The 13641-nt window shown below is 29.8% G+C and overlaps 1 protein-coding gene across 1 annotated transcript; it reads left to right on the forward strand.

The window, feature by feature from the left end:
• The first annotated feature begins 9811 nt into the window (after positions 1-9811).
• On the forward strand, positions 9812-12984 carry LOC105164142 (putative (S)-N-methylcoclaurine 3'-hydroxylase isozyme 2). The gene is made up of 2 exons (XM_011082724.3): positions 9812-10790; positions 12246-12984. The coding sequence occupies exons 1-2, from the start codon at positions 9882-9884 to the stop codon at positions 12843-12845; spliced, it is 1509 nt and encodes a 502-aa protein (XP_011081026.1). The 5' UTR covers positions 9812-9881; the 3' UTR covers positions 12846-12984.
• Positions 12985-13641: the final 657 nt, after the last annotated feature.

A 13641-nucleotide genomic window follows, 5' to 3' on the forward strand; every position in this document is an offset into this window, starting at 1 on the left:
TCTTTGCTGTTCATTCGTACTCACACACACACACATATATATATCCTAAATTTTGGAATATATATAACACTGTAGAAGGTACTAGGTTCTTCCTCATCAGTCATCACACATGTCCCATCTTTTTTATTATTATATATAATGCTAAATTACGATAATCTCCCTGATATTTAATATATATACATATATATTACAAGTACGGAATTATTGAAAAAATATCGTTAACCCCTTGAAAATACGGTCAAGTCCTTAAAAATTTTAACGTCATTAACCCAATCAATAAAAAGAGGATAATATATTTTATTTCAAAAAATACAATGGTATTTTGCTTATAAAATTAACACATAAAAGAGTTTTAGCTAAAAAATAAAAACACACAGGATTTTGTGCTATTTATTATAATTTAAATGATTATTTGATTGGTGGTTTTTCTTAAGACTTGAGATTCAAACATCTCTTCTTACAATGCTGCTATAGTCATAGCCTATGTATGAATGGAGGGTGAATAGTAATTTATTACTGGAAATGAGTAAACCACCTCCTATAATAATAATAATAATAATAATTTTTTATTATTATTTTAAAAACAAAATAATTTACCATTCTATCTAAAAAAATAAAAAATATTTTATTTTTAAAAATATAAAGAAATAAATTATTGTATTTAAGAGAATACGAGAAGATAACTTTTTTACTATTCTTTTATTAAAAAATAATTTATCAATTTGTGATATTATTTGTATTTTTGGTCTGAACAATGAAATTCGGTTGGGGTACGTGTCTTGTGGGACGCATTCGCATGTGTGCTTGAATCCACGTGCAGCTATCTCTCTCTCAATTCTGAGATGATTGTTCCTTGCAACCTGCGTGCCAAAAACTGCATCAATGTCGGGACGGAGCGACAGACAGAGAGAGTGATGAGTTACATACAACACCTCATTTCTCCATTTATTTGTGCTAAGTCACTACCACTTATCAATAACTCATCACCATCAATTCTCAATCTTCTCTCTGTGTCCTCCTATACATTCCACTCTTAATTTTTTTTTTTTTTTGGTTGAATGTAATTTGTACCGTATGATATGTGAAATAAATAGATAATTTTTATGAAAAAAAGCATTTAGAAAATTACATTCTTATGTTCAGGGGTAATTTGCTTTATTTTTCATGATACAGTGGATAATTTATTATTTTATTTTTTTGTATGGTGTTCTTTGTTTATTTTTTATATCATAGAAGGTAAATTGTATTTTTTTTTAATTTTATATTTATTCAGGTTTTTAATATCACTCTTGTTACTATCCATCGTACGTATTTAGCTTATAAATTTTTTAAAATATTTTAAGAAATGTTGTAAGAAAAAAAATAAATTTATAAGATTGAAAAATAATATGTTAGGAGAATATGAACCCTTTTAGAAAAATATACGGGGGACCCAATTTATTAAAAAAACTTAACTAGTTACTTTAAATTTATTTTAATTAATTTTGGTTTTTTTATATTTAGTAACATATATATGTTATAAATCTCGTAATTTTATTTTCATCCAGATGTTTCAATAACTACTTTTTAGAATGAAATAGAACATCTTGAAAATTCAAAATAAAGAAATTTGAAATCATAAGATGTATGAATTTGTAAAATCTTATAAATATATTTGATTTTAAGGTTAAATTCTTCCGTGGTCAGTTTTCCAGAAATCATGTCTGGTCTTCTTGAGCCAACACGCGTGCACGTCTTCTACCACCAAACTTGTCCATACAGACATACTTCAGTACTATCTATCATTAATACAGATGTTAGCACGCGTCCCACATCAGTTACAAATATATATATATTTTTTTTGTAAAGTTTCAATAATTTTATACAATAAGATGCCTTTCTAAATAAAATTATTAAACTAAAAAAATAAAAATAAATAATATCTAATATTATAAAATATCGATCTGTTAGGAAAATAATGAATAAAGAAAGAAGCAGTATAAATTTAGACTTGAAGCGTGGACAAGACACACTTTCCTTAAAGTGATAATTGTCCTCACTATAAGCTGCTACCGAATTGATATGACAATTCACTTTTAGGATACAACAAGCTTCTGAAATCTGCGAATAGCAATTTCGAAAACTTCGTTCAAGAACAGATAAAACACTTATATATGTGAGTACACAATTCAAGAATAATAGATGGCACTTGACACTTAATATTTATAAACAATTCAAACATTTTTAACCATTGCAATAGTTATGCAGAACAAAGAAGAAGAATAAATGAAAGGGTTATAAGTGTAGTAGCACACAGACAACGAGTCCCGTCTGAACTCATCTCCAACATATATAACTATTATTGAATATTTTATGGTAAAAGAAAAGAGGAAGAAGGTACGATGAAGAGTGAGACAATGATTCGGTACGTGTGTATGACTCAGCAAAACCACGTATTATTGTCTCGTTGTAATTCCCCACATACTATATTTTTTTAAATTATTAGGGCGTAAATTGGAGTTTGTTTTTTTACGGGAATTAATTTGTTTTGTAATAAATTAATTAGATGTAATTATGAATTTTTAATTTAATTTTTTTTATTAATTTCAACAAATCATGAATGTAACTAATGATTATCCTGTTAAAATCATGAAGAATATTAACGTGAAAAAGATAAAATTTTCAAGCACTTGTATTTTTTCCGCTAATATTCTTTTCTTTTGTCAAAACTCGTTGAGATATTGTTTGACTGAATTAATATAGTCAACAATATATTAATAATTCAAATCAATGTAAATTGAATCAAATAATTGAGGTGAAGGTATCATATGTGAAGTTTGATAAGTAGACAGCACTATACCTTATCAGTTCATTCATCTCTCATAATTCAGTGCACATCGATATATATCTACATAATTTGTCCTTTTTATGACGAGAATCATCCAACTGACACTGACCAATAATGACATTGTAATGTGATTTTTTCTTACAAAGAAAAGGATTGACAAGATATATATATATATATATATAAGAGAAAATAAAATTTATTTATTTAACAAAATTATACTGATATGAATTATAAATAATACGAACTGAACCGAGAAAAATATCGTTTTGAATTATTCAGTTCATTGTGTTACTAGAAAATTCTTATAATAGTCGAGCTACTATAAAGTGATATGAATTGTCGCCAACATAATAATATACGACTTTTTTTTATCTCGAGAGTAAAAATATGTGCCAATCAATCTGTCAAATTTACGAATAACCGATAGAATATTAGCACAAATACTAAGAAAGATATTGTACATAGATGTGGTAAGAGGGTCTCGAGGAATGCCCTTGTAAATACCTCATAATATTCATTAAAGAAAAGGCATAATTCATTAGTCAAAATTAACTGAATTTGCTGATATTGACAAAAAAAATTAAATGAAAATTGATACTCACCCTCGATTGACTAATTACCGACTTATTGCAGGTCAAATAATTTTTTTCTGACTAAACTATATACCTCCGCACATGCATTAACACGTGAAGACGTATGAGGGCAATTTGATTACAAAAAGATTTGTTTGACCTGCAATAACTCAATAATAAGTCAATTGGGGTTAAATTTATTTATTTATTTTGAATTTTTTTTATTAATATTAGCAAATTTGGTGAATTTTGACTAACGGAATAACTTATTTGTTAGATCAAAACAAATCTCAAAGGTGCTATATGTAATTTTTCAAACCACATAAAATTTACTCGTAATTACACCAAACCTCAGGGAGGAAAGTGTAATTTTCCCTAAAAAATTGGAAGGAAGAATAAAAAGAATTAATAGTTAATTCGATTAAGTATACTTTGATTAAGAATACTACAATGTAAATTTGCTACATAAATTTCTATAAATTTGAAACCCCTGATATTCAAATAAAAATCACCAGACCGTCGTGTCGGTGGATTAATTATTTTTACTAAAAAAAGCTTCGTGACGATTGATTTTTTTTTTTTTTTGTGTGTTTTTTATTTGGTGTGGGTGGGTTTCTAGTCATAAGAAAACTCATGTATTGTTTTAGGAAAGCATCAAATTGTGTTAATCAACATGTCCAAATTAACATACCAACTCAAGGTTGGGTACAGTACCATATTGGCTGTTTAGTTACAGTGCGCAGCCATAATAATTGGGCAGGCAACACTGTTCCCTTTGTATCTCAAAGATAAAATAGTGAATTAAAACAAAAGATGGTAACTGGGAATAGAATGTAAGAGAAGGGGAAAAAACAACAAAAATAATTACAATGTTGTAGTGAAGAAATGAGTTGATGCACGCAACTACTTTTTACCAACATAAGCAGTTTGGTAGATGTTGCAAAATGCCAAATCAACACTATTGCTATACAGCTCAGGCTACTGACACTCTCTTATCAGACACCATCACCACAAATTCATAAACAATACTCTTCTCCACATAAACGTTTTACAACTGTCCCACTTCCTATATATCTATATTTTGATAGATTAAAGTTTTTTTTCTACTTAATCTGTTTATTTCCACTTTTTTTGTTGTTGTTTTCAGGTTTTAATTTTTTGCTATTTTGTGCGATGTTATTAAAATTGTCATTAATTATATGTACCAAGGGACAAAAATTTTAATAATGATTTTTAAAATTTTAGTCGTCACAAGTGTCCTCGTAAAAATCATCATTAGCAGTACTTAAGGATAATTTGTCTAAAGGTATTGTCATAAATAACTAGTGAAATAAATACGGTGACAGTAAACCAATAATAAATATAATCGTCACTATCTTGTGCCGTATCGATAATGATAATTTGCACAAATTATTTTCACTAACGAGGTTTTCAACATTATAAAATAAGTTTTCAAGGGACAAATTTTGAGTTTCAAGATTTCAAACTTTAGGCATGTGTGCTATGTGCATGAAAAAGAAAATGATGAAATAAAAATTATTGTTACTTACAATATTTATTTTAATTATTATTTAATATTTTATTACTGATATTATTTTTCATCTTAATATATTATGTGAATATAATAGTGAATTAAGCATATATTTAATTTTTATTTATTATTTTTAATATATTAAATGAATCGATGTAATATTAAAAAAAAAAAAAAAAGCATGTTCAGTCATCACAAGTGTTAGTTCTAATTGTCTCCCATGGGAATCTGTTGTAGGAAAGAAAACGAAATTTGTATTCGTGGCGTCCAAGTGATGTTCATTTTTAGGTATAATATAACATAACCACTCTTTTGCCTAATTTACTCCTTTTATGCCGGAAAACATTCGCAGCAGTTAAACCCTATTTTCACTAGAGTATAACGTGTTAATGATTTGTGATGCGGTTTACGATTCAATTAGTGTTAAGTTGTGTAAGGTATTATTTGTTTCGATTTTGTAGGAATTTCATGCCATTATCCTAAAAAGGTTGCCCTCCTATGTAGAGGGGGTCTGGGCCTCCTTGTCCTCGCTTGCGGATGGATATATGACTTTGTTTACGTGTGGCTTGCAATTTGATCGGTGCCTTATTGCATGATGTATGATCTTGAAAAAGAAACTCACTAAGGAGAGGAGGTATTGAGGTCTATAAAATACTCAAACTCCTCATCTGCAACCAATGTAGAATGTTTGCCTACATCAAATTAATTGTAGATTTGATTTCTCTACTCTATAAAGACTGCATGACAGTAATTCGTCTATGATTTTAGAGACATGTTTTGGATCGTTTACAGTATAAAACCTGCATTAGCAGATAACAAGTATCTCTGCAAGCGTGCTGGTAGATAATAAGAACTTACAATAAGCGATAAATATTCTTGATATGATATGTGAATCACTTATATTAATTGAAATCGGAATCACCTAAATTCTTTTATAATAATAATAAAATATTTCTCGAGGCATACCTTAGCCATGATCGAAATTATCCAAATTTTTATGTTTAAAAAAAACAAAAAAAGGAAAAAATTGATTTAGTTACCCCAGCAAAAATAAATAAATAAATAAATAAGTTAGGTTGTATCTTTTTATTGTCAATTGATCTGAATTAAGCAAACATTTTTCAGGTTAATATGAAAGCCTGGTTACGGCCCATTGGGCTTGCCTATGGATATACTAGGTTCAAAGTTTGAAACAATTTGCTAAATGGGCTAATTTAGTCCAAGGCCCAAGAAGTTTCATGATTGTGGCCCAAGTGTGCTCTGATAGATCAAGCTTATCTATACTAATATAAAAAAGAAAGATTCTTTGTATCTATAAATGATCGTTAATGATACCGTCGCATTAATTTTTAAATATGATAATTATATTTCTAATAGAACATTTTAAGAACTAATTTTGATTAGTTTTTTACCCCTAACAAAAGTGATTGTACGTCATTTTGATACTACTACACTAATTATTTTATTGTGTCAATAATACTTTAAGTTATTTTTTTTAAATATAATTTGTTGATTATATACTTTATTCTTATTTATAATATAAAATAATATTTATTATATACACATTGGGACATCATGCTTACATGCTACGACAGCTAATTTTACGAAACCTCAAGCTGAAAATTAATCATTATTTTAAAATATATATTAATTGAACAAAATAAAAATACTAAAAAATTTGAAGAAAGTTATAGGAAATATTAAAAAAATAGTAAGAGAAAAAAAAAAGAAAAAATATGTGGAAGTGAGAACAGGGAGATAAAAATTAAAAATTTTAAAAGAAAAAAGATAAAAAAAAAATTGAAAATACCAAAATCTCGTACTACGTTATTTGTGTCCCACTAATATTTAAAATTGGAGAAGTTGTCAATTCTTAGATTAAATCGTGTTAGCTGGTTCCCCGACTTTGTAACCTGAATTTCAAACTTCTTACCAACTTTTTTTAAAAAATAATACTAATAACGTGACTTGCAATTCGATTCGTTTCTTATTGCGTGTTATATTGTCCTATCTAATTTTGCATGGACCTCAAAATTTTATTTTGAAGATCCGCTTCATTAGAGATAGAATGTCTTGAAATTTATAAACTGTTCAAACTCCTCATTTGTAATCAATATGGAACGCTTTGCTTATATCAATTAAATTTTAATAGTTGATAGTAATCATATTTAATATAAAAAATTAAACTGTCAATATCAGTTAATGTTCTGCAAATCTTTTGCTCAGATCTTGTGTTGTTGTGGTGGGGTTGGAATTGGTAGTGGTGGGTTGGAATAAGTGCTTTTTAATTTCTTTTGTACTAGAGGTTGTTATAATGAGTTTCGGGAAAGTTTTGAAGTATTTTTGAAATGTTTGGAATGTTTTGTAATTGTTTGAAGCGTCTCAGAGTTGATAAATAAGTTCGATTTTTTTTAGGACTACTTTACTCGTGTTGTAATATTCAAATTTATTGTTTTTTATTTACTTTTAAAAGTATAATCTAAAGTTCATATTAGAGTTTTCGAATAATTTGTATAATCTAACACTACTAAATTTACACTTCACTTATTTAGTATTATATATTATCATATATCATGAAAAATATAAATTAAATTGCTATGATTAATTAATAACTTCTTTTTGGCAATCATTTTTATTTGTTGTGTGTGAATGAAAAATGAGTATTATTGAAATAAACATTGAGTTTTTCTGTTAGTTTTGTATTTTAATAATATATATGACAAATATTTGTGAAAACTTAAATATGAAACATAATACTTGAAATAAAATTTATTATTTTTTGAGAAAAAATAATTATTATCAACAAAAATAATACCTTTTAACAAATAGGATAATACAATCTTTAATCAATTATGTTTGTTTTAGAAGTGCTTTTTCTCCAAATATTACTCAATTTGGTTTTTATCTGTTTTTTTCTTTTTCTATAGGGTAATTACTTTAACACACCCTCAGGTTAGTAGGTCTAATTACACAAATATCCCATATCCTTAGCAAAATTAAAAGTATATCTTTTTGAGTTTGTATTTGTTGTAATTACAAGTGCACCTCCTATTGGATAACGAAACTTTCCACCAACACCTCTCGGGTGTACCTGTAATTTTCTAAAAGGTATGTGGTGTTTATGTATATAACTGTGATGTGAATACTCCTTGATGCTGTTGAATAATCTATGTGGCAAAATGAAAATAAAAGAGTATTGATGCGATATGAAAAGAGTTATGATGCGATATCAAAAGAGCTATAATGCGAAATGAGATTGATGAGTCTGTGTGGCGTGTCAAGAGGATTCACTTATGTAATGAACAGTGAGGCTGAGTTGGTAGAGAAAACATTATATCACCTTCTGGTAAGCAGACTAGAAAAGGATGGGTTTAATTGGTTGTTTTGTTATGAGTTGACTGCGTATTAGATAAAGTTTATTTGTGTTGAAACTAAATTGATTATACTTTACGTACGTTGCTCATCTTGTTTTAACTGGACTATCTTTACTGTACATGTATATATAGTGCTAGTTATTTGCTTACTAAATTGCAAACTCATTCCTCAACTAATATTTTTTTAGGAGTAGATTTTGTGGTGTCTATCCATTAAGGGCTAGGTCCAAACTTTGCGTTTAGTCGGGTCGGGCCGGTATGCAATTTTTTCTTAATTCGTCAATTGATATATAAATCACATTTTGGGATGTGTTGAGAAGAATTAAAAATATAGACGGTGAATTACAAATAATAGTTTTATTTTGTAGTGTTTGATATGTGCGTATATATAAATCTTGTGGATTGATTATGCTTGTTGTGATATTGAGATTACATGTATATATTGTACCTGAAAATGTGTATATTTATGTATATATAAACAGGGTTAAGAGGGCTTGTTTGGTTCATATGATAAAATTAGGCATGATGGGATTGGGTGGGATGAGAAATTGCATGATAATTAATTCCACATTCCATTATATATTATTTGGTTTGAGGTATTATACGTGCGATATTCCATATGATAATATAATATAGTATTTGATTGAAGGGATTATAAAATATAATTAAATATAAAAAAACTATTAAGGATATCTTTTGTTAAGTTATTTTTATTTTTATATTCTTGCTTGTAAATGATTAAAAAAATTCAAAATTGTTTATTAAAATAAAATTAATTTGTGAAATATTTTAGTTTTTCTGTATTTATAAGAAACATAAGTTTTACATATGCATTCAATTTGGCAACTAATCAAAACTCAAATATTTTTTAAAAGTCACAAAAAAAATAAAAGTAATATTTTTTTATTATCTAATTATTATAATTAAAATACAATTTCTTAATCATTTAGAAAAATAAAGAAGTATGAGGATTATTTTAGACAAGTCATCTGATTATTGTTCGTGGGGAGGAAAGAAAAAGGGAGGAAGAGGAGAGATAGAGACAGAGAGAGCAGTGAGAATGCAAGGGTAAATGAGACATGTTTATAATAATTAGTGAGATTGTATATCTGATTCAAGAGATGGAATCTATTATTTCGTAAATTCTTACAAATAAAATCGGATTCGATATTAATATCAAATTCTAATAATATCAACTAAACGTGTGATTATGCATAAATAATTTTATAATATCTAATTAAACGAACCAAGTGGGGCCTTAAAATATCACATATATATACTGTATGTGATGTTTTTTCAATAAAAAAATAGATCAAAAAAAGTTGGTATATGACAAAATTGCAAATCTCTAAAAATTAAGATAATAAATCAATAAAAAAAAAAACAAAAAGAAATGACAGAGTATACAACTGAATATAATATAAATAGCAAAATAAAATTTATTCTTATAAAATATAATATATTAATTTGTATATTTTATTTTTATTTATACTATATTTTAAACGTGGAAATTATTTGGTATATGTTTGCAACCGAGGCGTTACGCCACCAGTTCCCACCGACAGAGCTAAGCTTCCATGCAGGAATCCATGGCTGAACTCTTCCTTCATTCACCACAAACTCACATACTCCTTCTTCCACTTCTCCTCCTCCCTTTACTCTACTTCATCATTTCCAAGCATTTGATCAAGAAACCCCGCAATCCCCCACTCCCACCAGGCCCAACTCCATGCCCCTTCTTGGCCACAATCCATCTCCTTAAGCCACTCACTCACGTTTCTCTAGCCCAACTTTCCCAGACCTACGGCCCTCTGATCTCCCTGAAACTCGGAATGGAAACCCTCGTCGTCGCATCATCGCCCGCCGCCGCCGTGGAAATCCTCAAGACAAATGATCGGACGTTCTCCGCTCGGACCGTCCCTCATGCTGTCCCATTAACAGCGTCCGAAATCGAGAGACTCTCTTTCTGGGGCGATGCGTTGAGCGACCACTTGAAAAACGTGCGCGCGATTTGTCGGGCGGAGCTGTTCTCGGCCAAATCTCTGGAGGCCCAGCGGCGTCTGTGGCAGGAAAAGGTGGCGGAGATGGTAGGGAGTTTGCGGACGAAGGAAGGGGCGGCGGTGGATTTGGGGCGGGTGGTTTTTGCGACGGTAGTTAATGTTTTTGGGAATGTACTGTTCTCGGAGGACATTGTTGGGGTGGAGGAGGAGAGGTGTTGTAATGAGGTGAGAGGGTTCTTGAGGGGGATTATTCAGGCGATTTCTGCTCCGAATTTGGCTGATTTCTACCCGTTGTTTGTGGGGAAATTTGATCCTCATGGGCTGAGGAAGAAGCACAGGGAGAGTTCGGAAAGGATGTGGGGGCTGTGGGAGCGTGTTGTCAGGGAGAGGAGAAGATCGGCGGAGGCGGAGTTGAAGAACAGAGATTTCTTGGACGCGCTCATTTCCAGAGGGTTTACTGACGAAGAGATCAACAAATTGTTTGAGGTTTGATTTCAGCACTGTCATATTCAAAATTTGAGTACCCTTTGTTACTTTTCTTAAAATTCAAGGATGTCTATTACATTAAGTTTTGTTATAGGGTCAATTACAGTTAGACACACAACGAAAAATAAAATTATGTTTTTTAAAAAATTACACTTACATTTTTATCGAAAATTTTCGATTTATACATGATTCTTTCATTAGGGTATGGACGACCTGTATTCCTAGTGCAAAATTCATTTTTCAATTATCACTTTTGGAATCAAATCAATCAAAACTATTCATCATAATTATTTTTCATCTAATTATGCATTATATATATATATATATATATATTTAATTCTCTTGTTAACCTTAAGACGTCATGATCAATTTATCTAATATTAATTATTCTAAAACCAATTTTGTTATCATATCTTGCCATCAATTATACCATGCTCTAAACCAAGAACTTGAATATGCATACAAGACTACAAGCCCCTTTACATTATAAAAGATTGAAATGCACATATACAGCCAATTTGCCCTGTTTTTTCTGATTCTTCTATTATTGATGAATTGACTACTCTGGTCTTAGAATATATGGAATAGTTACACTCATATAATTGATGAATTGACTACTCTGGTCTTAGAATATATGGAATAATTACACTCATATAATTGATGAATTAATGCACATATAATTGATGAATTGACTACTCTGGTCTTAGAATATATGGAATAATTACACTCATAAATATTGTGTAATTACATCTAAATTTTATGTGGTTTAAGAAATTACATTTAGTATTTTTTATGTTTACTTTTGTATAACAAATAAGTCTCATCGTTAGTCAAAACCCATTAAATTTGTTGATATTAATAAAAAAAAACTGAATGAAAATTGATAGTTACTCTCGATTGACTTATTATTAACTTATTGCAGGTCACATAGTTTATTTTGTCTAAACTACCCTTATAACCGTGAAGATATACCTCCTCACATGCATTAATACGTGAAGACGGATGAGGATAATTTGGATAGACAAAGACCTGTCTGACCTGCAATAAATCAGTAATAAATCAATTAGAGTAACTATATAAATATATATATATATATCAATATATATATTTAGGTAATATCAACAAATTAGATGAATTTTGACTAACAGAGGACTTATTTGTTAGCGTCAGCAACCTCAGAAGTGTTAAATGTAATTTTTCAAATCAAAATCTAATTGTAATTACACCAAACATCGATAGAGGGGACTGTAATTATCCCTAAATATATTATTTAATCCCATCAATGACATAATGAATTTGTTTCGATAACATTTTGATGCATACCAGCGGACGTGGAACAATACCTGCTCATTTAATCACAAGAAAAGCATTCATAAACTGGAATTGCTTATATCCTCTTTCTTGTTTTAGCTAGGAATCTGATGTATTGCTTCCTAATACTATATGCTATGGCAGGAGCTGCTGACTGCTGGTATAGACACAACCACCTCAACAATCAACAGAACAATGTTAGAGCTACTGAGCAGTCCGGAATCCATGATCAAACTTCAACAAGAGCTTCATTCTGTACTCAATCAAGATTCACTCACAGACTTCCCCTTGGAACAACTACCTTATCTCCAGGCCTGTGTCAAAGAAACCCTCAGGTTGCACCCTCCTGCAGCGCTGTTGCTCGCCCACCGTGCCCGTGAAACATGCCTAGTCATGAACTACACTGTTCCCAGAGACGCTCGAGTACTGGTCAATGTTTGGGCAATCGGGCGTGACCCAACGGTGTGGGAGGAGCCGGTGGAGTACAGACCGGAACGGTTTCTCAACTCGACTAGGGACTTCAAAGGGAACGACTTCGAGCTCTTGCCCTTTGGTGCAGGGAGGAGGATCTGTCCTGGCCTACCCATGGCTGCAAAGATTGTTCCTTTCCTTCTTGCTTGGTTGGTGTATTCTTTTGATTGGTCACTTCTGGATGCAACTGTTGATGAGACGTTTCGGGCAACTTCACAGATGGTCCAGCCATTATTGCTGATTCCCAGAGCTAGAAAGATGAGTCCAGAATGATCAACTTTGCTATTCACATGCTCATTTCATCTTTATACTAATAAAGGCATGCATCCATGTTCTTCTGTGGGAAACATTTTAGTCTGAACTTGCCCAACTCAGTGAGTGTTTGCAAGCGCTTCAAAATAGTGCTTTTCAACTTCTGGCTCCAAAAAAATTATTTTTAAAATGGTTGAGATACTAACTTCTGATTTTAAAACTGCAAAAAAAAGCACTTTGAGGCCAATAGTTAGAAGCACCATTTTAGCTGTTTTGGCTTTTTTATAAATAAATTTAAAATTTTATTTTTAATTATTTTACCCTTACTATAATAATTTTATTTCAATTTTATCATTTTTAATTTATTTTAAAAATTATATATTTAAAGTTGAATCGAAGTTCCCAAATAATTTAAATTTTAATAATTAAATTTGCACCTCCAAATACTTAATATTTTTAACTTTTTATATTTTATATGCTACATTATCTAATTATATTATTTCGTTAACATATTATTATTTGATTAATTAATAAAATAATTATTTCTTGCAATCATGCAAGTTTAACTATTCTACATGAATTCAAAATTATATTATCAGTATTATTAAATTAAACTGATTTTTTAATATTTTAAAAATATAAACATGAAATACCAATCGAAATAAAACTTACAATTTTTGGTGGAAAAGGAAAATAATAAGCAAAAAAATAGCATCTTCACAGCACGTAAAAACAAAATAATCTTTCCTCAATTAAATTTATTTTAAAAGTGATTTTTCTCCAAAAGCTATCAATTTAGATTTTATCTGTTTTTTAC

Source organism: Sesamum indicum, linkage group LG6, assembly GCF_026168435.1.
Source record: "Sesamum indicum cultivar Baizhima isolate 11 linkage group LG6, ASM2616843v1, whole genome shotgun sequence".
In the NCBI taxonomy this organism is placed as follows: Eukaryota; Viridiplantae; Streptophyta; class Magnoliopsida; order Lamiales; family Pedaliaceae; genus Sesamum; species Sesamum indicum.

What these genes read in the sequence shown, in the direction of transcription:
- LOC105164142 (XM_011082724.3), top strand. Translation starts at nt 9,882, where the DNA reads ATGCAGGAATCCATGGCTGAACTCTTCCTTCATTCACCACAAACTCAC. An exon ending in AGATCAACAAATTGTTTGAG is followed by an intron (nt 10,791 to 12,245) that starts GTTTGATTTCAG and finishes ATGCTATGGCAG; the next exon opens with GAGCTGCTGACTGCTGGTAT.